Source organism: Pseudopipra pipra, chromosome 3 (genome assembly GCF_036250125.1).
Source record: "Pseudopipra pipra isolate bDixPip1 chromosome 3, bDixPip1.hap1, whole genome shotgun sequence".
Classification (NCBI taxonomy): domain Eukaryota; kingdom Metazoa; phylum Chordata; class Aves; order Passeriformes; family Pipridae; genus Pseudopipra; species Pseudopipra pipra.
This window is the reverse complement of record NC_087551.1, coordinates 55,399,565-55,424,195: the sequence shown is the minus strand read 5'-3', so window position 1 is coordinate 55,424,195 and position 24,631 is coordinate 55,399,565. Positions and strand designations below refer to the sequence as shown.

Genomic DNA, 24,631 nt, shown 5'->3' with positions numbered 1-24,631 from the left:
GTTATTTTTTTTTTAATGCTGTTTCTATGGCTAGCACAAAAAAGTGCAAATATGAATTTGTATGGTTCTGTTGAGGGGTGAATGTTTCATATTTATATGTTCTATGAATTCCAAGTGATATTTTACCTGATTTTCCATTTGTTTTCTATCCTGTTATTGATGAAATATTATTTATGTGCCCCATCTGCTACTAAACTGTAGTATTCAGTTGTAATTTGGCCGCAGGCATGTAAGTAAAAACATGAGATTTTTTTCCAGGTTGAAAGTCAAGGGGAGGAAAAAAAAAAGAAAAAAGTTAAAACCTCTGTGAATTCAAAGAGTAAAACAGATTCACACTGTTGATTAGAGCAGTATTTGGTCAAAGAACAATGATGTCCATGTCTATCCATAATCATTTGCTGAATGCCCCATTTTGCTACCTATAAATGTGTAGCTAATTGTTCAGAAGCATATATTTAAAAATGTCTTGTCTTTTTTTTTCTTCTTAGTTTGTCGTGACGATGTTTTGGAGCATCTATATCTATGACAGGGAACTGGTTTACCCAAAGCTACTTGATAATTTTATACCAGCATGGCTAAATCATGGAATGGTGAGTAAAGTAATGCGAACACTTTCTTGCATAAAGAAAAGTCAAGACTCTGATTTCCCCGTGCATGACTCTGCATACACTTAGAGCTAATGCCCTCAGAAATGATTAAAGAACGTGGTTTGCAAACAAGAGTAACATCTTTCCTTCCTTGACTCCTTGAGTCATATTTGAATCTTTATTAGCTTGGAACAGTGGAGATTTGAACTTACATGTCTTACATCGCAGGCTAGTTGTGGGGGTCAGCTGTTTTCTGTGATAAGGTAGTTTTCTCAGAGAAATGCCACCCTGGTCATGAGGAAATTTAATCAAAAGAGACTTCCACAAAACAGAAGTTCTGACTTAGACAAATCTTGCTCTAAAATGACAGAAACACTTAATTGAAAGATTTTTTTGGCATTCTACCAAAATATAATTTATGATGGAAATGTTTTTATTATAATGTTTGTTCAAAAAATCTGCTTTTGGACTTGTATGTTTTCAGAAAAAAAAATTGAAATAATTACTGATTTCTCAAGCACACTAAACTTCTGTAGCAGAACCTGTATCTGAATATTTTTAATAATGTGAAATTCTGTGCAACAGTGCAGAGTTTCAAAATTGCTGCATTGGTAATCATAAAGGTAGTTTCTTCACAAGAAATCTGACCTTTTAATCCCTCTCTGATATGTCAAGTCAGACATTCTTTCTCTCAACTATATGTTTAAATGCTGAGGGAAAGATAAGGCCACACTTTGCCATCAGGTACTTTCTGCTGTTTAGGCAGCATTATGCAGTGTCGTGTTTCCTTCTCTAGTTGCATCTGTGCAAAATGTTTCATTGTTACTTTGTTCTCCATATCAAGGCATGGCAAACCGTTTGGCACTGCTGTTCATTAGTAGATGACAGCAGAGCTCATCAAGGGTGTGAGTCTTGTATCATCACAGCAGATCAAGATTTGTCCACTAGTGCTGGGCATGATAAATTGGTCCTTTGCAGAGTGGGGCAGATGGCACTACTGTTCCCTAATTTTTTTGTAAAAGGCACAGTACAAGCGTTGCTGCTTGCAGGAGGAGGATCAGCTTTTACTAGATATTGTACTGTTTTATGATGTTTTAAAAGGAACAGCATGATATTATATGTGTGTAGAGCAGAGAAAAGAGTCTGATGACTCCCACTGTGTTTGTTCAGGCTGTCCTCCCTTGAGTTTTGAGGTTACAAGCTGAACACTTGCAAACACTGCCAAACCATGCATATCTTGATTTTTTTCCCCACAACAGATCAGTGGCAGGTCTGATGACATTTCTTCCAGGTGACATTCCACATCCTGGAAGTACCTAACCTGTAACATTTTTCATGAATTGTGAAGCAGTTTTATGTTGTTGTATAGTGTGAAGCAGCTGGCAACAAACAGCTGTATATATTCAGGAAGTCTTCTCTCTCAGCCATAACTGAGAGGCGACTCAAGCTCACATTGCTTTGTAGAAATGTTTACTTACTGGAATATATGAAGAAGGCTTTTTTAATTGTGATTTTTGGACATCATAGAGTTTGCTGAAATGTATTGTATGCAAGCATCTTAGACTTTTTTTCAACTCGAAATATTGTAGGAAGCATTTTTGAAAGACTTTTGTAATGGAATTGTTTTCTGCATCAATCTCCATTTATCCAAGCGTTCCTTTAGCTCAATCACAGGGGAAGCTTATGGCTGTGGGCTTTTCACCACATTTTAGTCACATTCTTTCTGATATTTTACCTATCATTTTATCCTCATCAGCTTTCATACTAATTAATTCTGATGCATTGCCCATAATAATATGAAAGGTTATTAAACTCCCTTGAGAATGCCAGCACTTCACTTACTAGTAGTTACAATTTTGACATTGGCAAATTTTAGAGAATAAAATTTTCACCCGTGGGAAATGGGTAGGACCTCTGGGAATACAGTTTAGAAAAGTCAGGATCCCTGGCTGGTTTTTTATACTGAAATAAACATTTATCCTCATGTGTTTCTTCACATTTTGACATCAGCTGTGCACATTCAATGATAATTTTTCTGAATGCAAGGGTGGCCGTGCTGGAGCCCAACCTTGTACAACAAAATTCACACAAGAGACTCATTAGCCTTGGCAGAGTGAAACCTGTCAGTGAGAGGTGGGTTGTTTTGCCTCTGTAGCACTGCTGATACATCCCACTTTTGTGTGAGCTTCCCCTGCAGTACCTGGTGCAGCTCTTAGGAATCTGACTGCAAATGTTACTTAACCTGTGAATACTCTTTCCAGGTTTTTTCACAACAGTTTCCCCAGAAAGTGTATTTAGCACAAAAAAAGCCATGAAAAGCGGAAAATGTAAAACTATACATTTTTCACAGTAAAAAGATTCCTACTTTACTTGAAAAGTCATATTTTTGAAAGTTTCTGGCAAAGGTATTATGACCAGCTGTAACAACTTGCTCAATTGTCAACATCAGCCTTCAAAATCCATATATAGAAAAGGAGTGAAAAGTCATGAAATCTGGCTGTAATAATAGCAATCATATTTCCATTAGTAGTAGAATATTTGAGAGTGTTCATACTTTAGAATATTTGGGAGTATTCATACTTCAGAAGCATTTTAAGGTGGCTATAAAGAAGGCTGTATGCAGAAACTGTTTGAAAGGCTGCATTAGCCCAGGCAGAAGTGGTTTGGGCAAGCAGTGTCTGCTGCTTTTTTAGGTTATAATAATTAGTTCTCTTTTTCTTCTCCTCCTTTCCCATCCCTTCTCTACAGTTACAACACCATCTATACTTGAAATTCTGTTTTCTTGAATACTTAGTGCTGTCTTGTTAATACTGAGATATCACTCCTTCATAGCAATACTTTTTCAACATAAAAAAAATAAATCCTAATTATAGAAAAAAATCCCCTATAGAGATGGAAAACACAAATGAAATGAGCCTTGGAACTATGTGGTCCTATTGCCGATTAAATCTTAATATTTTTTATAAAGTTTCATAGAAACAGAGGAGAGGCTAATCATTGTGCACGAAATAAAAAGCCACAAACATAAAATTGCGTATGGTGTCAAGAACTCTGTTTCCATTTTATATATCTATCTATATATACACACTGTAATAGTTACCAATATAATTCCTGTGTATGGGGAAATTTGTACAGTAAGTGGTGCCTTGTGGTACCAAATAGTTCTTCATACATGTAGATTCATACACCTGTGAAAGGTATCACTAACAGAGTTGTACTGTGCCATAAAACTGATATTTTCGTCATCTCAGTCAGTTGCTTCATCCATAACCAGTGGTATCACTATGACTTGAGAAAGGACCAGGGAAATCAGTGACAGGGTTGCTGTTGATTTCTTCAGTGAAGAAAGGATTTCATCTCTGTTTACTATGTGAACGGCACATCTGAGTCGCACAAGTTAAGCTTCTATCGGACAAAATAACTACCTGTCTAAAGAGAGCTGTTGGAGAATAGGGCTGTGTCTCAGCTGTGATCTGTTTCTGAACTGTCAGATGCACTTCCTGGATTTATTAGTTATGCAGATGAATTCATCTTTGCGGGCTACAATTTTAGTTGCCAAATTACTGAACTCTTTCATCAAATATGTCATTTGTGTTCTTGAGACTGTCCTGCAGTTTGGATCCGTATCAGCTCATAATTCAACAGGTGCATTTTCCATGGGAAATAGTCTTTCCCATTTTCTGATGACTGTCTATCTGATCTTTATCAGTATTAGGAATTTTTAATTAAAGGCTAACCTTTAGTGTTTAAAACTAATGTGTCATAGTAATAGGCTTTTTATCAGCTCCTTCCTTGCACCTTTTTGTGTTGGGACTGGACAGGTTGATGCATTGATAACATTTGTTTCCGTAAGTTATATTCCCTTCAGTATTAGCACAGGCTATATAAGTAGAGGTTGCCCCTATTCTAACCAATGCACACATAAACAGATATGTAGTCTGAATTAATTTAAGCTTGAGCATTGCTGATTTTGAGCCAGATTACATGGCAGGACTCCCTGAGGTATCTATCCAAGTTAGCATACCATTTCAGCAAGAGTCCTTCTTTGTTTTTTGCAGACGCTGTCTCAAATATGTTTTAAAAATGTGAATCATCTTTTGTTTGTGGTGAAGAAAGCAAAATGCAGAGATAGAAACTACTTACTGAGAGGTTTAAGTGGCTCTGGAGGTCACAAAGTATTGTCTTCATATGAGAACTTTAGAGGAGAGGTCAGGAAGAGGGGAAGAAGAATATGCTCTGCATCTGTGGAGTTGGAGAAATGATTATTTCATTACTTCTGTGCCACTGCAGTCTATATGAGCTCTTCCAGTTTTGTCCTCTTGTTATTTTTTAATGCTGCTTTTGGGAAATGGGAAAAAAAGACATTTCTAGAAAGACTTACCCTCTGTCCTTGTGTTCAGGAGAATGCACAAAAGCTGGGACAAATAGCAGAAAAAGACAAGTTATGGAGAGGAAGGAGCCTGTCCAAGTGATATATCTCTACTTATTTCACAAGTTATCTCTCTTTTCTTATTGCTGAAAAGTTGAGTGCACCAGAGAGTGGTACAGAGTCCTGCTGACCACCTCTCCAGCTGTTTTTCCTAGCAGCCTTATCTTCAGTTTGGTGGCCTTGGCTTGTGTGTGTCTGTTTGTTTTACTGATGGAAAGGACATAACCCTGTTGGAGTGAATCCAGAGTAGAGCCATGAAGATGATTGGAGGGATGGAACACCTCTCCTATGAAGAAAGGATGAGAAAATTGGCATTGTTCAACCTGGAGAAGTGAAGGCTCCAGGGTGACTTTATTGCAACCTTTCAGTACTTGAAGAGGTCCCCCAAGACAGATGGAGAGATACTTTTTACAAGGAGATGTAGTGATAGGACAAGGGGGAATGGCTTCAAACTGAGAAGAGAGTAGGTTTAGATTAGGTATTAGGAAGAAATTCTTTCCTGTGAAGGTGGTTAAGGCACTGGAACAGGTTTCCCAGAGCAGCTGTGGATGCCTCATCCCTTGAAGCATTTAAGACCAGGTTGGATGGGGCTCTGAGAAATCTGGTCTAGTGGAAGGTGTTCCTGCCCAGGGCAGGGTGGTTGGAACTAGATGATCTTTAAGTCCCTTCCAAACCAAATCATTCTGTGATTTTATGAAAGCTTTTTTTCTAGTGTAAATCTTTTTTCCTTGATGATTCGACAAGTGGAAAAATAGAAAAGTCATGCAAAAATCAAAACTCATAGTAACCTGACATACAGAGATTGAAAGGTCCAACACTGGTGAGTTTTTTGACAAACCCATCTCTTCATCATTTGCAGGTCAGCTGCTGCACAGTGCTTGCTCTGATGTACAAACAAGGAGATGTCCTTTCTTTCATCAGTGTTTCCATCTAGCATGTTAACCTAATAATCCTTTTCAGAAATGAGTAATTTGAAACAGTGCATTATACTTCTTGGGGATGCTTCCTAACATAGCAACATCCCATGTATGCGCTCTCTTTATGCCTTCGTAATGCCTTATGCTTATGACTAGAAGATACTTATATTTTTCTGAGATTTGTTTCTAAATCCAATTTAAGGCTTTCAGGGATATTCCAAGTCAACTGCTCTTCTTAATTTACCTACAATATTTTCATATGTTAGGTGTGAATAAAGTTTTCAGTGCTCCAGAAAGGAGTTTCTGCTTGTTACATAACTTGCAAAGTTTTCTGATAAAAATCAGGAAAAATTTTTAATTTAATATCCAACAGAATACCCACACCTAGATGGCTATTATTTAAACATCTATCTGATGGAAAGAGTAGCAATTGAAGCTGGTTGCCTGGGGACTCAGGATATTTGCAAAACCCGTGAAAATAATGTTGTTGGATTTGTACACTTCTTGCATGTTCATGCTGCAGTTACATGGCTCCATCTGCTATCTTTCCTCATTATCTGCCAGTTCCACCACTGGAGCGTAAATACAGTGGTATCAATTATCTCCCTGTACTGGGGAGAAAAACAGCAGCAGCTTAAAAGATTTTTTTGATCTTCTGTTACTTATGTGAAGGGCTTGGAAATTAGTGGTATGTCAAAACCTGTGATAGCGTAGCACCTGAAAATTGAGAGAGGCTGATAGGATGAAGAAGTCCAAATTATCTGAGTGGCATCCTCTAGGAGCATTAGGAAAACCCCTTTACCTAACACAATAACAGCACAGTAGTTTTTCTGAAGTAGGAGGCTGGCCTTAACTGTGTTGCATATCTGCCAGAGGACACTCATCAAGGTAAGGTGAAGACAGTTTTATAACTGAACACAGATGCTGAATGTTTCTGATTACTTGCTTTTTCCAGTCATCTGTAGAAAACGCACACAGAGACTCCTCCTGGTGTAAATGACCCCAACCCTTAGTAATGAGGAAGCTTTTCTAAAACTTTTTTGAATATTTAATAACAGCTAAACATGTGAGCCGTATTCTAGGTGTGAGCATTGCAAATTAAAAGCCTGAGAGCTGAAATCCCCAGATGAGGTCTCTTTCAGAAGTTTACCCACCTTCTGTTGACAATATCACATAACTATGTCTGTAAGCACAGAGGATGAGAGCATCTAGTGTCAACATCAAGTTGTGGGAGTTACTACCAAAGGAGGAGAGTAGGGGAGAGAATCAGTGAGAGAGCATAAAAAGGGAGGTTAGGGAAAGATAGTTGAATGAGAAGAAAAGACAGGCGGGAGGAAAGAGATGAATCAAAAAATCAGCTGATGCTATTCCAACTCCTACCTAAAAAAAAAAAAAAAAAAAAAAGAAAGAAAAAACCAAAACAGATGAGGCAAGTGAATAAAAAAAAGAGCCACAGAATAATGTAGACAAGCTGGAAGACACTCAAAATTCTAAAGAGGACCTGAGGGAGGAGGAGGAGGAAAGGAGTAGCAAGGAAATAAACAGTAAAAAAGATGAATGTGTTTTCTTCCATTGTTTCACTGGGAAGACTTCCCTCAGATGTATTAGTTAGAGGAATTGAGAGCAAGGAGGTGGCTTATGGATGCCTCTGTGAGAGGAGGAGAATTGCTTCTGTTGCTGTTGGATGTAGTTTATGGGTCAGATGAAGTAGTATTTGCACAGTGACATTCCAGGAGCTTCAAAACCTTGGAAGAAGTTTAGGATGAAAACCACCTGCAACCATGGAGTAGTATGAGGCCTGTGTTCATATAAAACATATCTGTGTGATACCAGTAAAATGATGTTGATATCTTTGCATTGCTGTCTATACTTTTATCTGACAATGCTGTACGTTATCTTGACCATCTGTTTGACTCTCACAGCTTCAGTCCTGCTGTTGGTGAAAGCCCACATTTTTTCATATCAGCTGTGAAGTGTGAGTTGCATTGCATATTAGAACAGATGTGGTTTGCTAAAGGTTGCAGGTGTGCAGGAAGTACCAGAGGTAAGGAGATGTACTGTCTGTGTTTCAAACTGCCCCACTTAAACAGCCAAAACTAGGTGTAACCCTGGAAGTCATAATTATGCCGATAGTAATAATACTGGTAATAAAAGCTTAGAGCCAGATTTTCAGCTGAAGTCACTCATACAAATGTTTGTTAAGGCGATTATTATGGGCACAAAGCAAATAACTAAAGAAAAGCTCCAAAAGAACACATGAAGGGATACTTAGATTTTCTGCCTTACTCTGGGTGTGGAGTACATACTGAGCATGTTTCCTAGAAGCAGAGTTTGGCTGTGGACCGCTAGGTCTGTTTGTTAAACCAGCAGTGGTGTGGGATGGAAATGCGTTTGTTTCGTTCTGTAATTTTGACAATATTAGGAATGCTGGTTTTGTTTTAACATTTGTGCAGCTTATATTGCTTGCCGTAATCACTGCTGGAGCTGTGCACAACTGTTTTGTAATGCTTAAGCTGTAAGCATTTCTCTGGTGCAACTGCTTGATTTATCAGATATATGATTTACAGGTTACAAATGTAAATAAATGTTCAACTTTTAAATATGTCCAAAATATATTCATAAGTGGTATGCATTTTTGATAAAAATCTGTGCTCTTCTCAGTTAAAATCAGACACTTGTTTTGTCTTGACATAGTAAATTTCTGTTTTCTTCTCTGTTTTTTTTCCAGAGAACATAGGCAGATAGTAGAGTCTAACGTTAAAGGATTTATTATTATGATTAATAATGAGTATATTCAAGCAGTGTCTTTTATAAAGAAAACAGAACATTTCACTGGAAAAAAATAAGTATTGGAGGAGGGTTGCTTATGTTGAAGAAAATTTAGTGAGTCAGCTGCCAGCTACAAGTTGTGTACTCTGAACACTCCATATGCAAGTCATCCTGGAGGTGATCACCACAGAGAGCTTTGTCCCTTTAGCAGCTCATGCAAACACAGGGTACAATGCAAATATCTCTTTGAAAGTATAGTAGTTTAATAAGTATTTATTGTCTAATTTTATGTATTTAAGGGACTTTGCTTTGCTTTATGATTACAGTAAAATGCCGTATTACGTATCCTTGGACACACTGGTTACCATTAATACTCAGATAAGAATTTGACTTTACATACAATAGAAGTGGGACTATACTATATTGTACCCACCTTACTAAACTGTGCTGTTAGTGTTCACACGTGGCAAATATGACTTAATCAGACCACAAATATTTTGCAGCATTCCATGGTATCTCATTTATTTGTTTAATGTGCCGCTATAGCAACTGGATTCCGTCCTTTTAGATTCTTTTTTTCACAGACCTATGATCTACTTGGTTGAAGCTTGGCAGACAGCTTTTCCTTCAATTGAAGGCATATGTACTAGCTCAGTGACCAGATTTTTACCTATTTATCATTGTTGGAAAGTGCGTTATTTCACATGGACCCAATACCGGAAGAATCAGCAGACGTGGTGAAGGGAGTCTGAGCCCAAAAGCTTATATGCTTTTTCCAGCCCTTGAAGTTGGTGAAATAAAAATTACTGCTTTTGCCTGTATCCTGAGATCATTATTGCTTCAGGAGAACTAATACAAGGAAATATTTTGACATTGTTTGTGTAAAAATTACTGCTTTTTAGAACTAACTTTTTTCTTTGTTAATTGCTGTCTTTTATGTGTCTTTGTATTTGGAAACAGACATCATTTCTACAGAAGTCATTTCATATTCAAATGATTAATATGTTGAAGTAGTGCCACAGCAGTAATGTTTTATACATGCTGATAGCAGAAATCAAGGATTTGGGGACAACCTTGGGACCTACTTTTGCTCATGGTGGGCTGTAAGCTTTGACATAACCTGACATCTGCCCTGCTGTTCAGTTCAATCCCCATATTTTTTACTTTCCCACATAGATACAAATAAGTAAAATCAATGTACATTTTTAGTAACTCTTCAAATGCAACAGGCTCAAATTCAGGATGTAGCATGAAGGGTATTTTGGACAGATGTATAAGCCATTGCCATTAATCATTCAGTTCTACAATTGTCCCTTTTACCTCTGGATATTTAAAAGCACCCAAGTTCCAGCCCACTGCCCTACTCAGGAAAAACCATAATCTTTTGGAGGTGTCTGTTTCTGTCAGAGACCATGAGTCTGACTAAGGTGACTCTTTCCCTCCCTCTGACAGCAGAGTTGTCTGAGCAAGAAAAAGCTCTGACTATGGAGAAATAGTACAGGGCGTGGAGTGTCTAAAAATGGCAAAAGGTAGACCAATAGCCAATACATGATTTGGTCTTATATTTCCATTGCAATATTAACTGATATGCTTCAACTCTTCACAGCTTGCTTTCTCTTCAAAACAAGTAACGGTGCATATTTGAAGTGCTGCTTAAATCCTGTTTTTAAATTTCCATTTTATTCCTAGTTCTGACACTGTTTTACCCAATAATCTGAGAGAAATTATTTAGTGTTTAATCAAAAGCATTTTTTATAAGTCTTTATTAGCTGATGCCTGCGTTTTGTGGTGCTTTTTAATGATAGAAAAACAGCACTGTCTCTTGCAGGATTTTGTAGAACTGCGCCTCTAGTTCTGGTTATGAAGTATCCCAGGCAGGGCAGCTCCTGTGCCAGACCAGACTGTGTGCACCTGCACTCTGCTCTTCACTGTGCTGGGGGCTTGCTGGTTCCTCCAAGATATTTCCCATTCACGTGCCTCAGCATCCCATTCATTCAGTTGCAATGAAGAGGTGAATTGCCTGCTGCAGATTACTTTGAAGTTCTTAGATGCAAATACAACTAAGAGTTAAAGTTGATATTGTCCATTCTGCTGCAGAACAGAAGCAGCCTCTGCTTCAAATAGTTACATTACTTCCTGTTGTATACAAATTTAGTGCTCCTGATATCTCATAAGATATTCTAGGCTATGATGCATGCTGCAGAAAGTTCAAATATACCTAGAAAGGAAACTCTTCTTTATAAAAATCAGTGTAATAGTCAAATCACATCCTTAAATTTATTTCCAACGGGAAGCAATTTTATTTGCTTCCTAGGGCATTTAGCTTTTTATTCTGTTACTTTGAGCTTTACCAACTTTGTATAAACCCACTATGCAGAGTTCCAACTTGCTGAGTCACTCCAATGCACATTTTTGTGGCTTCTTTTGCAAATGCAGTATGTAACATAGAATTTTTTTATGAACTATATAGGGGAAATATGGTCTACTGAACTTCATATTTTAAGGCACTTCTAAAAATGAAGATATGGGAAATGATATAATTTTCTGCAAAGGAAATATCCATTAAAAATGTCTTTTTAGTAACACACAGATTTACTGATGTTTCCATTAACAAACAAAATTGTGTCAACTGCAAGTTATTTAAAAATTCATACAGCTGCAAGTCATTTAGAAGGTGAATTTCATAGAGACTAAGGTGGATAGGATTTTGGTCTTTTCTCCTGAAGCAGAGGAATGAAAGATGGAAAAGAGAGGGAATTGGAAGGAGAAAGAAATGCATGTGTCAGAAGCTAAGAGAAAAAGTGATAGCCTTAGAGGTTGTTAAAGAAGAGAAGATAGTAGAGGAAACCAAATGCTGAAATAAAGAGGTGCTAATAGTAGTCAGCTGGAGAGAGCCATAGAACATGGAGGTGATAATTGTGTGTACTGTACTTGACTGAGAAAAAGCTTGAGAGAGAAGTACCCAGTTTATATTGAAAATGTCACCTGTCATTTATTTTAGGCCAACATGCAGAACTTTGGCTTCATTTGGTTTCTTGTGACCACTGGTTTTACACAGGAATTTTCTTTTTCTGCCATTTTTGTGAAGGCAGAAATCAGAAGAGTGCCCTCTGTACACATGGTGCCTCAAATATCCCCAGAGTTTGTGGGTCTTTAGATCTCACAGTTGTTTGCACTGTGCTACTGAGCCTCCTATAGTTATATTCTCCATTATATCAGCTTGGGAGATTACTGTATATAGTAAATCTATAGTAATATATATATATATATATATATATATATATATCTCGTGTGTATATATATATATAGTGTGTATATAGTATAGTATATATAGTGTTTGTATATATATACACTATGCATAGAGAGAAATACATCATATATAATATATATTGCTTTAAAATGGTACCTAGTACCATTATAAAGAACATCTATAATTTTATCTAAGCTAAGCTCCATTGATACAGATAGGAAATGTTTAGTCCTTAAATTTCTTTCACCCTAAGTAAATAGGACAGGTAAAGACTGGCAAAAAAAGAGTTTGTATTTTTCCCGTGTTACAGAGGAGAAACTAAAACATAGAAATTGTGGTTTGCCTGAGGCTACAGGCAGTCTATTAGATTGATCTGTAAAGTGAATCTATGTTTCCTTCATTAGCCAATTCTTTTATTAAGAAATAATCTTCTCTGTCCAAATCAGGCAAAGAAGACAAATACGTAGCGAATGAATGATCACTCACTTGGGTTTCAAACTCATGCACTATTGGAAGGAGGAAGTGACTCAAGTTTTGAATAGAGAGATGTTGCTCTAAGTCCTACTTCACTTAGTTACAATAGGCGTTTGTAACTATATTTTTGTTTTGTTTATATCACTGGAAGTACAGGTTCATCTCACCAACTGCTTTTGTGTTTATGTTTTCTTTTAGTGTAGCAACTACTGTCAACTTATTCCAAATAATTTGATTTTGGGTGTACCTTTTCTCTGTAAGGAGGAAAATCCCTTAGGTTTCCATTCCTTCTCAGATGACAGTTGATTTGAGAAGAGAGACTCTGACATGTAAACAGAAGGATGATTTAAGAAGGACAAACTTGGAAATTGAAAAGATGTCAAGGAGAAAAGGTCCCTCTCATTTGCCTTGTCATTTTGAAACTGTTGTTTCTTTTGTTGTCCAGGAATGCTGTTGGACCAAAGAGGGGTGGGGGTGTTCCTACTAGTGAAAATCAAGGAAAGCTGAGAGTTTGCAAATTTTTTAAAGATCTTTCAAAAGTCTCTTTTGTGGAATCAAAAGCTGTGATTGTGGGTATATGACAAGAGGAAATAAAGATACTCTTAAGACAGAAAATAGCTTGTGCAAAAGTGTATCACTGACAGTAAAGTATAAGTAGTGGCCGCAAAGAGTTGTATTTTGATTATTTTGGCTGAGGTAATAAGATGTATTTTTACTAGACAAAGTTATACCAGAATGAGCAGCGGCACAATGTAGAGGCCTGGATTCACTTTGGGAAGTACCTTTCTTCAGGCAAGAATTCAGTGTTTACCAGTCCTGTCTCAAATCTGAACTCTCAGCTTAGCTGGCAATAATACAAATATTCACAGCTGTATAAAAAATGTTATTTAGTTCACAACAGTAGCCATGGTTACCTGCATACTTTTGTTGCTTTATTCATGTGTAATTCTTTTTTTTTTTTCTGGAAATACCATTACCATGTAATACAATACTGTACAGCCTCTTGGTAAGTTTTACAGTGTCAGGAAGAACATTTTGTGGTGAACCCGAAAGCATATTATATCAAGTTGGCTTGTACATAGAAGATCCCACCTATACATTGCTAGGCAGAGGAGGGCGAGTCTGAACACACTGTGACTGCAGTTTCAAAATATAAATAGGAATATGTAAAACTCCTTGGCATTAAAAAGTCTCTGGCAACATTTTAACTGCACAACATGTAAAAAGAACTAGCCTCTGCTTGGTCCCCTCACAGGTGACACAGACCAGGTAATTCCTGTCAGTACCTGTTAGAATAGCAGATTATCCTGGTGTACTCTTGCAAGAAGTGTGAGGAACCCAGGAACCCCACGGTGTCAGAAGGGTAGAAAAGTGCTATGATTCTTCTCTTCTCTCTCCTTATTTTTGTCAGTGCATTCAATGTAGATGCAATGTATTTGAGAATCTAGTACTTTTATTACGTCTGTGGAAACCAGTCTCATTTGCATTACTGCAGCAGAATTCCCAACCATATTCTAACCTTTGCTAAGAAAAGAAAATAGTACTTAATCTTCCAGATATCTCAGATCACTTTGCAAACAAATGAATTAAACTTTACAAGAGTATTAAAGACAGTTTACTTAGGCTTATATTTTATTTTTCTAATTGAGAGGTATGACATTAATTCTGGAGGATTAAAATTGCCTGTTGGTTTAAATTAACAACAGCAGCAAAAGGAGTAAAAAATATTTGCTTCTTTAATCTGGCGAATTTATCTAAACTCTTTCAGTATAAGGTTCCTTACCACTGTTGCTACTGTTGTAGAGAAAACTTAGGGGACTAAATGTCAAAATTGTATTTAAGGGTCATTTTCCTTGGCATTTTCATGGAAACCATGAAACCTTGGCGATTGAACTGAATTTCTAAAAGGAAATTTTAAATTTGTTCATGTAACCTTATGAGACCTTGTTGAAAGCCTGATAGAGTTTTAATATACTATCCAGACTTTTTTTTTTAATGCGTCTCCCACAGCAAGAAGGAAGATGGCATTAGGATGAATATTTCTATAGCGCAACCGGCTGTTACCACAGTCTGGCTTCTGTTACTGCTGTAGCACTGCCAGCTTGCAGCTATTTATAGGCATTAGCCTATATCTGTCCACACACATGGATCTACTACTCTCTTCCACAGTAGTTCTGCTCCTGAAGAAGTTGGTCTGAGATTTCAAGCTTTGTTTTTCCTCTCAGAGACCAGTTTCTTCAGCTATCCTTATTATTAATTAATAGGAATTTGGCAGGCAGTCGATTCCTGCCAGAGCTCTTGCATCGGCTTTCCTGCATTGGCCTGCAACTGGAAGGCTCAGTTGTGGTGCTTTCAAATTCTTCAAAACTAGTTTGTTACAGTACTGGGCCCTCTCCATCGTCTTATGATTTCAATGTCTTTTCCTCCTTAAGTGAGAATCATGCACAAGACTCTTCAAAAATGGTATTTGGTTCCACTATCTCAAAGATAAGACTTGTCTCAATTAAAAAAAAAAAAAAAAAAAAAAAGAGGTGCCTGTTTGTGAGAGATCACACTAAAATTTGGTTTTCTTCTGACTGCAACTGAGTGTTTGGGTGCTGTGGATGATTTATAACACAAATAAAACCTGTTCTCTTTCATTTTCCTGATGATGAATGCTGGCAATAAATGCTTTCCCCAAGAGCCAGTCAGTCCTTGCTAGGAGCAGAGGCATTAAGTTTGCTGTGCCACAGCATGGCTGCAGCCAGGTGTGGTCTGCAGCATTCTTAACACTTCATGCCTACATACACCCATCCATAAATTAGATACAAGCCAGCCAAGCACAGCCTTTCTGCATCCTTCACTCACCACCTTTATCCATGACATAAATCCCAAAAGGATACATACTCCCTGGCAGAGTCTGAGTGAGAGCATGCAGCAGCAGCAAGCCTCAGGCGGCAGTCTTGGAGTTTATTATGTTTTCTGCCACCTCATGCAATACAATGATATAGCACTGAGGACAGCAAAAAGCTCTGAGAGCTGGTAAATTTGCAGCGATGGGCTCAAAACTAAGTCAAATGAACAAGTATTTGACTGATGTAAACCATCGTCTCCTTCATTCTCACATTCTCAGTTCTAAAGATTATTTCTCTGCCACATGACTTAGGCACATTGATGCAAGAGGGTTTTTCCTGCTTGAATAGAGTGGAAAGCATTCTGCAACTATTAAAGTGGTTCTTTTCTCTGTTAGTGGTGATGTTTTTAAAAAATATAATATCTTGGTTCCTTTAGTTACTTGTGGTAGTTGATTTTCGAAGACCTTACCCTTCTTGCTTTCACCTAGAGTAGCTTGAATAAAAGATATTTCTGCAGAAGTACTTTTGCACCAAGTAAGTATTTGATAAATTCATAACTGTCCACCTACTGGAAAGGTAGGAAATGTTACTGTCCAAGACTTGGGTAATTTTTCCTTCATGTTAGCAACTTAAAACCATTTTCACAGCTCTATTCAGCACTCCCCTGCTTTATTTATCTCTTGTTTTATGCAGCTGCAAAAAATACATACACATATATGCCTCTTTTTCCCTCCTGCAGTGCTTTGTCCCTCAAAGATTTGCAGCAATGCATTCAATTTCTGCTAATATAATTCTTTCCATGGCAGCAGATTATGACTTTGTAAAAATAGAGGTTGCTGTAAGCTGTTGGTATCCGAGGGAAAGGCAAGTGTCACAGCATCAAGTTTGAGTTTTAGCTGTGACTTCCGCCACTCCTATGTAATTAAGCTCTCCTAAACAGAGGACATGTCATGCTTAAATTATTTTCAGCTTCTGACCTTTTCAGTTCTAAACTTCCAACCACTAAAACATGAGGTTTCCCTAGTATTTATTTCAAAGGACAGGTCAAGGTGAAATGTCAATGTGAAGAGGAAGGGAAATATAGTTCCCTATGGGTCCCTTCCAGCTCAGAATATGCTATGGTTCTATGATTCCACATAGTATTATCTGGGTATCCAGTCTCCAGTTAATATAAATAAATCAGTTTTACTAGAATTTGTTGGAGTGTTTTTGCTGCTAAAACTCAGACCACATGGGATACAGTTAACAATATCCAGATGTGAAACAGAAAGGACCAGCAGCAGCACAGAAAACCTGTTTTTCTCAGCAAGGAGGGCTACTGCAGCTGAAAAACACAGAGATGCAAAGGGAAGGTAGCTGTTCTGACAGCATGAGAGAGTCAACAATCTTCTTCCACTTGCTATGTTCATGGCAGGGCATTTACCAAACCTGCTGTGCTAATAGAGGTGCGAAGAAGGAGCTGGTGAGCTACCCAGGGAGAACCAAGCTGAGCTGTCTAGCACACACGTCTAGGCAGGGATCGATGTTTTGTTGTTACTGCTTGGGGAAATGCCACCTGGGGTGGCATTTAGAGGAGCTGTGTGTTTAGTCAAATCACATGGGACTGACATGAACTCAGAGTCTACTTTCTTTTGCAAGCCTGTCCACAGGGAAGCCTTGGGTAGCACTTGGCACTGTCTCAGTTTTCACATCTTTATCGGTCTGGCCACATAGAGGCTGTGTAAAGAAGCTGGATGCTGGGACAAAGAGTGAGTTGGAATATGTCTGCTCACAAGATACTCAATGACTAAGTGCATTTCTTTCATCATAACCTTTTCCACCTTGCTGATTGAGAAACTGAGTAATGATGATAAACAGATAGCTTTTCAGAAAATTTGATGGACCTGTTGACTTGTAAGGAACATCTGGGTGGCTAAATGAGATGTCCTGCTTTTAAAAGGCTGATGTTTAGTTAAGCTGGTCCCTACACAAGTTCAGGGAAAATGAATGGGTATAAAAATATGTCCACCACCAAATAGCCTAAGGTGCAGTACAGAAAGTTGTACTTAGAACATATTATTCTAGACATGTTGTCAGGGAGTATTCTTGTTGCACGATGTTCTGAAAACATCTCTGTTTGCCTCAAGGGAATGCCCGTCTGCCCTTCTTATGATCCATGGGAAAAAATACCCTTGCGGTAAAGGCAAATGGAGTGTTTCCAATGTCTAATATCCATCCTGTTTTTGTTCCTAGTACAGCAGCTGAAGTGATGTGTTTGTGAGAATCATACTGGTGCACAATAGAGAGAGAGAAGAAGGAGAGTTTTCAACTTTCAAGGTTCTGTGATTAGAGAAAAACTTAACTTTAAGGTCATAGTTATAATTCTAAAGTTTTCTGTTTTGCAATTAATAAGTCTTTTTGAAATGTTTACTATGTTTTATAGTTCATATCCAGTAGCTGCAGTACTATTTAAATCCCACCCCCAGTGCCTCTTTCCAATTACTCTGCCCCTTCAGCTGGACATGATTCTATCAAGGAACTATCCACCCACAAAATTAGTGATTTAGGATTCTTTCAAGAGCTATCCTGTGGAATTATCATATATGCTAGTACTGCTCACGCACCAGTCCTTCTTATTGAGTACTTCTTTACATAATCTCCATGAACTATATAGATAAACCCTGTGCATCCTACAGTGGTGCCGTTATTGTTGGGCTCTTCACCAGGTGTCAGTGATCCAGAGGGGTAAGATATGAATGGTCAGGACTAAAAAGAGCAGAGGCCCAGATATATGCAAGTTTGAGAATTTTGCCGTGATAGGTTAATCCTTAGGGTCTCAGTTTTAAGTTCTTCTTCACATCAGGAAAGACTGGAAAGCCTTTTTTAATGAATAAAAACTGAGATTATCAACTAATCATGTAAATTGAGTAAGGGGTGGAGGGGGTGCAGTGCCACTCATTCCTAGAGGAGACTGTATCTCAGTAAGTTCATCCTGCAACAAAGGAGTTTCTGCTTGGAAGATTAGCTTATATTTATTGTTTTTACCTTTGCCTTTCTTACTTTTATTGAGTTCTCTGTATAACAAAAACCTCTGCTGCTTCTTAAAAATCTTTAGGCATTTTCAAAAATATTCTTCTGTATTTATATTTTTGGAGAAATAGTTAATCCTTTCTCCCATATTAATTCCTTCCCAGCACCTACCATTTTAAGTCAGATTGTCCCAAGTCAAATAAACATCTCAATTTCGCTTTTGTTTTGCACTTTTACTTCAATACTTCTTCACAGCATTAATGCAGTCCTATGGCATAAGCCCTTTTGGAAGACATTTTTCCCTCGGGACCATGTTCTTTCTTCTTTGCTCAAGCTGCATTTTTCTTGTCGGTGTAGAGCTCCGTGCTGAGAAACTAAGTATTTTCAGTGTGTTACTCACTCTACTTTCTGTAAAGACAGACTGCGTGATGGCAATGATATTAGCACCATGCACTTTATTTACCCATCTTTGCGTGTCCAATGCATGTTCTTAGCACCTTGTTCATTATTGTACTCTTTAAATGCTGAGCACAGAAAATGATGTGACTACATCATTCCCTTTGTAGTTGGAATTGCTTTGGTTCGGTTCATGCTGAGAAAGAGACAGGTCACCAAACAGGTGCTGAGAGTTTGATGGAAAGGAATGCAGGTTGTCCTTTCAGAGCATTTAAGCTCCAGCCATGACCAGGGAGCACATCTTGAGCCCTCATTCCTGGTCCAGAAGAAGAGAATCCATGACACAATTTGCCTTGGAGTACCACATACCACAAGAGGACGTAATGCCCACCTCCCCTGCAGCAGGGGTAGTCAATGTCGAGGGCCAGCTGTCCAGAGGTGGCCTGGCTCTTCCTCTGTGATACAGCTCTTGGTCTTGAAGGCACTGCAGCCAGGTTAGCCTTGCCCCTTGGCCAGGCTTTTTTGATAGGCCAAGATGGCTGTACTGCCGCTTGCTCCAGTGTGAAGACCATGGGTGCTATCTTGGAAATCCCTGCACTGTGTTCCAGGACATGACACAGACATGCCTCTTGTTTCCTTATTTCCAACAGTGCACTAGGTTGGCTGGCTTGCTGGGTAGGGGTAGGTGTGTCTACATAGTATTTTGCAGACAGATGCAACTTGATTCTGTATTGTGAGCTGGCTGATGCCCAGTCAGGAGCAAGTTGTTAGGTTGGTTGTGCACTGTGCTAATCACAGCTACACAGCTCCTGGTCTGTTGTTGGCAAGGATTCATCCAGACCCAGAGAGTGATCCCTCTCCTACTGACAAAATATCACGCAGACAAACCCAGACATCCATGGCATTTAAGGTCTGAAAAGAATATTGGATCGTTTTGTCTGACCTCCTGTTTAACACAAGCCATAATATTTCGCTTGCACCTGTAGTGAGCCCAGTAATTTTTGTTTTGCTGAAGTTTGTCTTCCAGAAAGGCATTTGGTCATGATCTGAAAAGATAACAATCTTCTATTTTGTTTAGCAGCTTGCTCCTGTCATTTTTCACTGTCACTGCTAATTCTTTTCCAAATTTCTAACTTGTCTAACTTCAGCTTGTTATGCTTTCCACTGCTACATTGAAAAGCCTTTTATTCCTTGTTTTGTGTCGTGGTATTACCCCTGTTCCTATACCTCCTTTTAATGGGGGCACACTGGAGCTGTCAACATGTTGTGATCCACATGAATCCATGGGTCTGGTGTCCCCTTTTGGCAGGGGACATTTTGATCATCCCTAGCAAATCAGCACACACAGAAGGTGAGATGGTCACCACTTACCTTTCATAGAGCACAGTGCTGTTTATTTTAGGAGTAATGCCTGACAGAAAAAACATGATAAATTGTTTACACGTGGTTGACCTGGCTACTGCTGTAATTCTTCAATTGCTTCTAGTTCTGTTATAGACAGACGTGAGCTTGGCACTTGTTAATGCCACTTTATGTCTGTGTGCAGTTCCTTGGCCATGAACTCATTTTAAAGCTGTCCCAGTCCATTATTCTTGTTGTATTCAATAAAAGTCTCCCCCATGAAGGGCAGCAAATTCTGCAGCAGTTTACCTGACTGTAAGTTTGCATTTTTTCTTGTGCAGCCTCAAATAAGCCAGTCTTTGTTCCTCTCTTACTTGGATACAGTGATAGAGCATACAAAAAATACATTGTATTTACTCATAAATGCCGCATAGGTAAGGCTTACTGAGGTCTTACATCTGACAAAGCTGAACACACCACTGCTATAGACATGCAGCAGTCTGCATAGCCATTATTCTCCAGTTTTTCATACATCCATAGATTGTATTTACTCTTTATGTCATCAATGGAGGCAAAAAATTGTAATGTTTAATTCTTGGGTTTTTTGTTGTTGTAGGGTGGGTTTTTCTCCTTTATTTTGTACCTTTTAAATCTGTAAGTCACAAAATGATTTATTCTGAGTTAGTGCAAACCTGAACTGCATCTTCCTAGGTGCACTTCACGGTTGCACTTGTGTTTCTCCAAACTGGTTGGTCTGAGATGAGGAAAATCTGTGTTATGAAAGGTGTGGTCTTAGCCAGAAGCTACGTCCACAGCCCAGAACTGGTGCGTCAGGCGCTTGAAAACTAAATTCTCCCAAGGCTACCTTGTTCTGAAGAACTGCTGAGAGAAGGCAGAATGCCCCCAACACAGCTGTGCTGAAGTAGTCTGGTGGATCTTTTAGGTTGTTTATAACCATGGAAAGATTTTGTCAAAAAAATGACAGAATTTCAGTTATGCCCAAACGATGTTTCGCATCACAAATTTATTTTGAAAAACATTTTCTGACCCCAGCATGCAATTTTGTGACTATTTTAACTGTGATGCTTTTTAAGCCTCAGCTTTGGGGTTATGTGAAATACCTTGAGATTTGATTTCGGTATCATACTGTAGAATTTATTGACAGAATTTTATTGCTGTTTTAATTTTATATAAACAGCTTTTTACAGTTTAAAGGTAGTATGAAGGTAACAGGGAAGTACAGAAGCGATAATGTTAAATAAGCCAGTCACAATAAATTGCTTACCAGATGTTATGTGGAATTTTGCGTGGAGTTTGTTAAATCCCATATTGGAGAAAAGAAGCTTCAGAAGTCACTTCAGAAATGATGGAATCTAAATATTGACTGAATTTAAGCTGCACTGGGAAGTTAAGTTAGCTGCTTTTAAGCTTTTCAAGAGCTAGCGTGAGAAGATCCAGCTATAAAGATGAGTTGGGAAATGGGTAAGTCTTTCACCTGCATGATGGTCTGTAGTTCGGGCATGCAACATTGATGCACACACGTTTGAAAATAATGTTTTCCTTCAATTGCAGAGTAAAGTTTTGTGGTCTGCACACAGCAGGAGGTAAAACAGCAATTGTCTCCCAGCCTGAAGTCAAGTCAGTCTGCAAGGTATTAGTGTTGCAACCAAGCAGGTGAATGTGCATACCTGTCCTAGGTGACATACTTTGAGCTTGCATATGTTCCCATGTGTTGCATCTCACCCTGTTTGCAGTATCTGATCCTCATCCGTCTTGAGGATGTACCCAGAGCTGGGGTGCAGCTATGCAGTAGTTTGATGAAGGGGAGCGTGGGTAGCTGACTGCATTCATTAACCTGATTAATTTCTTCATTGTCTCTACACTAACCTTTGAATCCATTATCACTCTTGTTTGCTTTTCCTACATTTTACAGGCCAATTTTCCCCGCAGGCTTTGCCTGTCAAGTTATTTTACAAACAAACAGCTTCTCTCTGAAGAGATTTCTCCCCAGAGTTCTAGTGGCGAAGTCTAAACAAACAAGCAACTATAAACACTTTTAGTAACTTTAAAAACAAACAAAAAAACCGCCCGCTCACAGAGTTTAAAACAATACCAGGTGTTGCTGTGGTTAAATCACTCTGCCTCCTCAGCTTTGACACTGAAAGTCAAACAAGGAGGTTTTTTCCCTGTTTAGAGGGGAGATGAGCATCATCTCTGGTTTCTTTCAGACTTTCGTAAGTTACTAGAAAGGAGGATGCATCTGTCTTGAACTCCTTCCAAATATACCTTTCTATGGAGGTCTGCTAATCCCAGCAGATACTGGGATTGCATTATCCAGGATTCCTTTTAGATGAGATCGAGTGAAGATGTATCTTGTGGATGTTATGGTCCTTGCTCTGGGGCACCGCCAGCAATCAGCAACTTGGACTCCTTTCTAAACTGTGGACTGCCACCTGAAACCATTTCCTCTCACCGTTGTCCCACAGCTCTGCTTTATTTAAGACAATCTATGAAAAGGAGTTTTCCGGCCACTGATATGTCCCTGTTCTGTCTTAAAACACCATTGTACACTTGTACTCTAACAAGGAAGACTCAGACACACTCTACTTCCCTTTTGAAGGGGAATTAGAAATGTCAGATATTTCTGGGTTTTTTTCAGCAGCCTTCTCAGAGCAATGTAGCCATAGGGGCTAGAGCTGGAATATGTTGAGTTTTCATACCTCTTTTTTTTTTAGTTTGCTCTTAACCAAAAATTTCCTGATTATCTAAAATCACACCAGAACACCAAAATTGTTATGTTGTTTGCATGCCTTTCCTTGTGTTGTTTTTGGATTGCAGTATGAACTACAGCATAACAGATGTGTGTTCCTTCTGTGCATTTGTGTTTTTCTTCTTTATTTGAAAGTTCCGGTTCTGACCTTATAAAATCTAGGGTCTTTCAGAAAAGAGAAATTTGAGCCTTTAGTTTCCAGATCTCTCTCACACACAGACATCTGGGTATACACACCCATACTGATGATGTTTTGTTTATAAAGAATTAAGTTTTTTCCAAAATGTTTCTTAATGCATTCTAAAGAGAAAATTAAATGTAATATATGATGTCATAGGAATATTTAATGTCTTCTTTAGTAGAAGTTGGTGATTACTGTAAGTATTACTGGCAAATATAAAATCTCTTTAAATTTGAGAACATGGGCCTCTGGCAGACAAGAACACTGGCTGTTAGGCCCTCAGCTTCCATACAATGTGAGTCAAGTGAAACTTGGCGCTGGTTGTACTGTTTAGTCTTTAAACATTTTTTATAAGCCTCTCTTTCTCTCAGTGAGATCAGATCAGCCAGTGAGGTGATATTCTGATCAACATGGACTTGTATTTGTTGTTGTAGTAGTAGTCTGTGAAAGATAATTTTGGAAACAATAATAAATGATATTTTGAAAGGAATAAATTGATTAAAAATTTGTGAATTTTGCCTCCATGGATTTGTAGTTCAGTATAATTCTTAAGATTAAGGGCACTTTTAAAAAGTGCACGCCACTGTTAACTTAATTTTGGTTTCTCATCCCTCTCAAATGCAATCTTCTAGCAAAATCAAGAGCATATCTAGATGAAAGTGAAAGATGTAGCCAAAGCTTGAATCACAACACTTCAGTCCTTCCAGATTACTGGGAGAAGTAGACTTGACTGGGTCTTTGGGTGGAAGGTGGCAGTATGAAAAGGATAACTATAAATTAAGAATTAGGAAATACACAGTTCACAGGTGTTGGATCTCTGGGCAAGTTTCTCTACATTGAGCTTCTGAAAGGTTCAGCTTGTCCCAGGGAACAGGGAAGCAGTGGAGGTGTTAGGCTCTCTTAAGGCCCTCCTGCATCTTTTCTGTGCTATATGCTGAGACTTATACAGTCATTTGTGTTCCCTAAATTAGTGATTTACACAGGCTGCATACTGTGCTGAGTGTGGTGTGAAGTTCCAGTCTGCTGTGAGGAATACCTCTGCTTTGGTATACAATACTTAGGGATAGCCATACAGCTGTCCTCATGGAGCTTGTGCTAGAGGGATCTTTTCACCAGTTGCTTCTAGCACCCCTTTTTAATTTCTTTTCACATAGTGTAAGAGCACAAAAATAGAAGAAATTATGTTGTCTTTCTTTTGGTGAAGTTAAGAAAGCTTCACTATTTCTCTTGGACTGTTCTCGAAATAAAGTTCAAGTTATTTCTTTTCTTCCAAAGGGCCAAATATATGTCATTCAAAATGCTAGATAATGGACATAACAAGGAAACACTTACAAATGTGCACAAATTTGGTTCTTGTCTCTGAAACAAATTTAATCAATATGATATCTTTAGGATTCCCATGCTGTGAACATACTCTGCCAAACCTGCAAAATATATTGCTATATAATTTTATTATTTGATGTAGCTTCTTTTTTTGATATATGCAATGAAATCTTACCCCTTTGACATCACTACAAGTTAGGCCTTTCCTTTCAATGCACTAAGGAATAATTCAGTGGTTTGCTTTTTAAGAAATGCTTTCACAGACTTAAAAATAAATATCATTAAACTTTTTCAAGCAGAATTTTAAAATGTTTTTCTCAAATTGAATTGAATTGCCATTTGATATTTACC

The 24,631-nt window shown here is 38.2% G+C and overlaps 1 protein-coding gene across 6 annotated transcripts in view; it reads left to right on the top strand.

The window, feature by feature from the left end:
* The window catches only part of AIG1 (androgen induced 1), a 121,906-nt gene that overhangs the window by 43,156 nt on the left and 54,119 nt on the right, over positions 1-24,631 (top strand). For 5 of the 6 annotated variants that reach the window (XR_010429208.1, XM_064649293.1, XM_064649289.1 and 2 more), the window contains exon 3: positions 489-590. The exons of the other annotated variant lie outside the window; for it this stretch is intronic. Coding sequence is in view for 4 of the 5 variants with exons in the window: in XM_064649293.1 (XP_064505363.1) it covers positions 489-590 (102 nt within the window). In the remaining variant the exon portion in view is untranslated. The remainder of the gene's footprint in view (positions 1-488; positions 591-24,631) is intronic. 6 annotated transcript variants of the gene reach the window in all.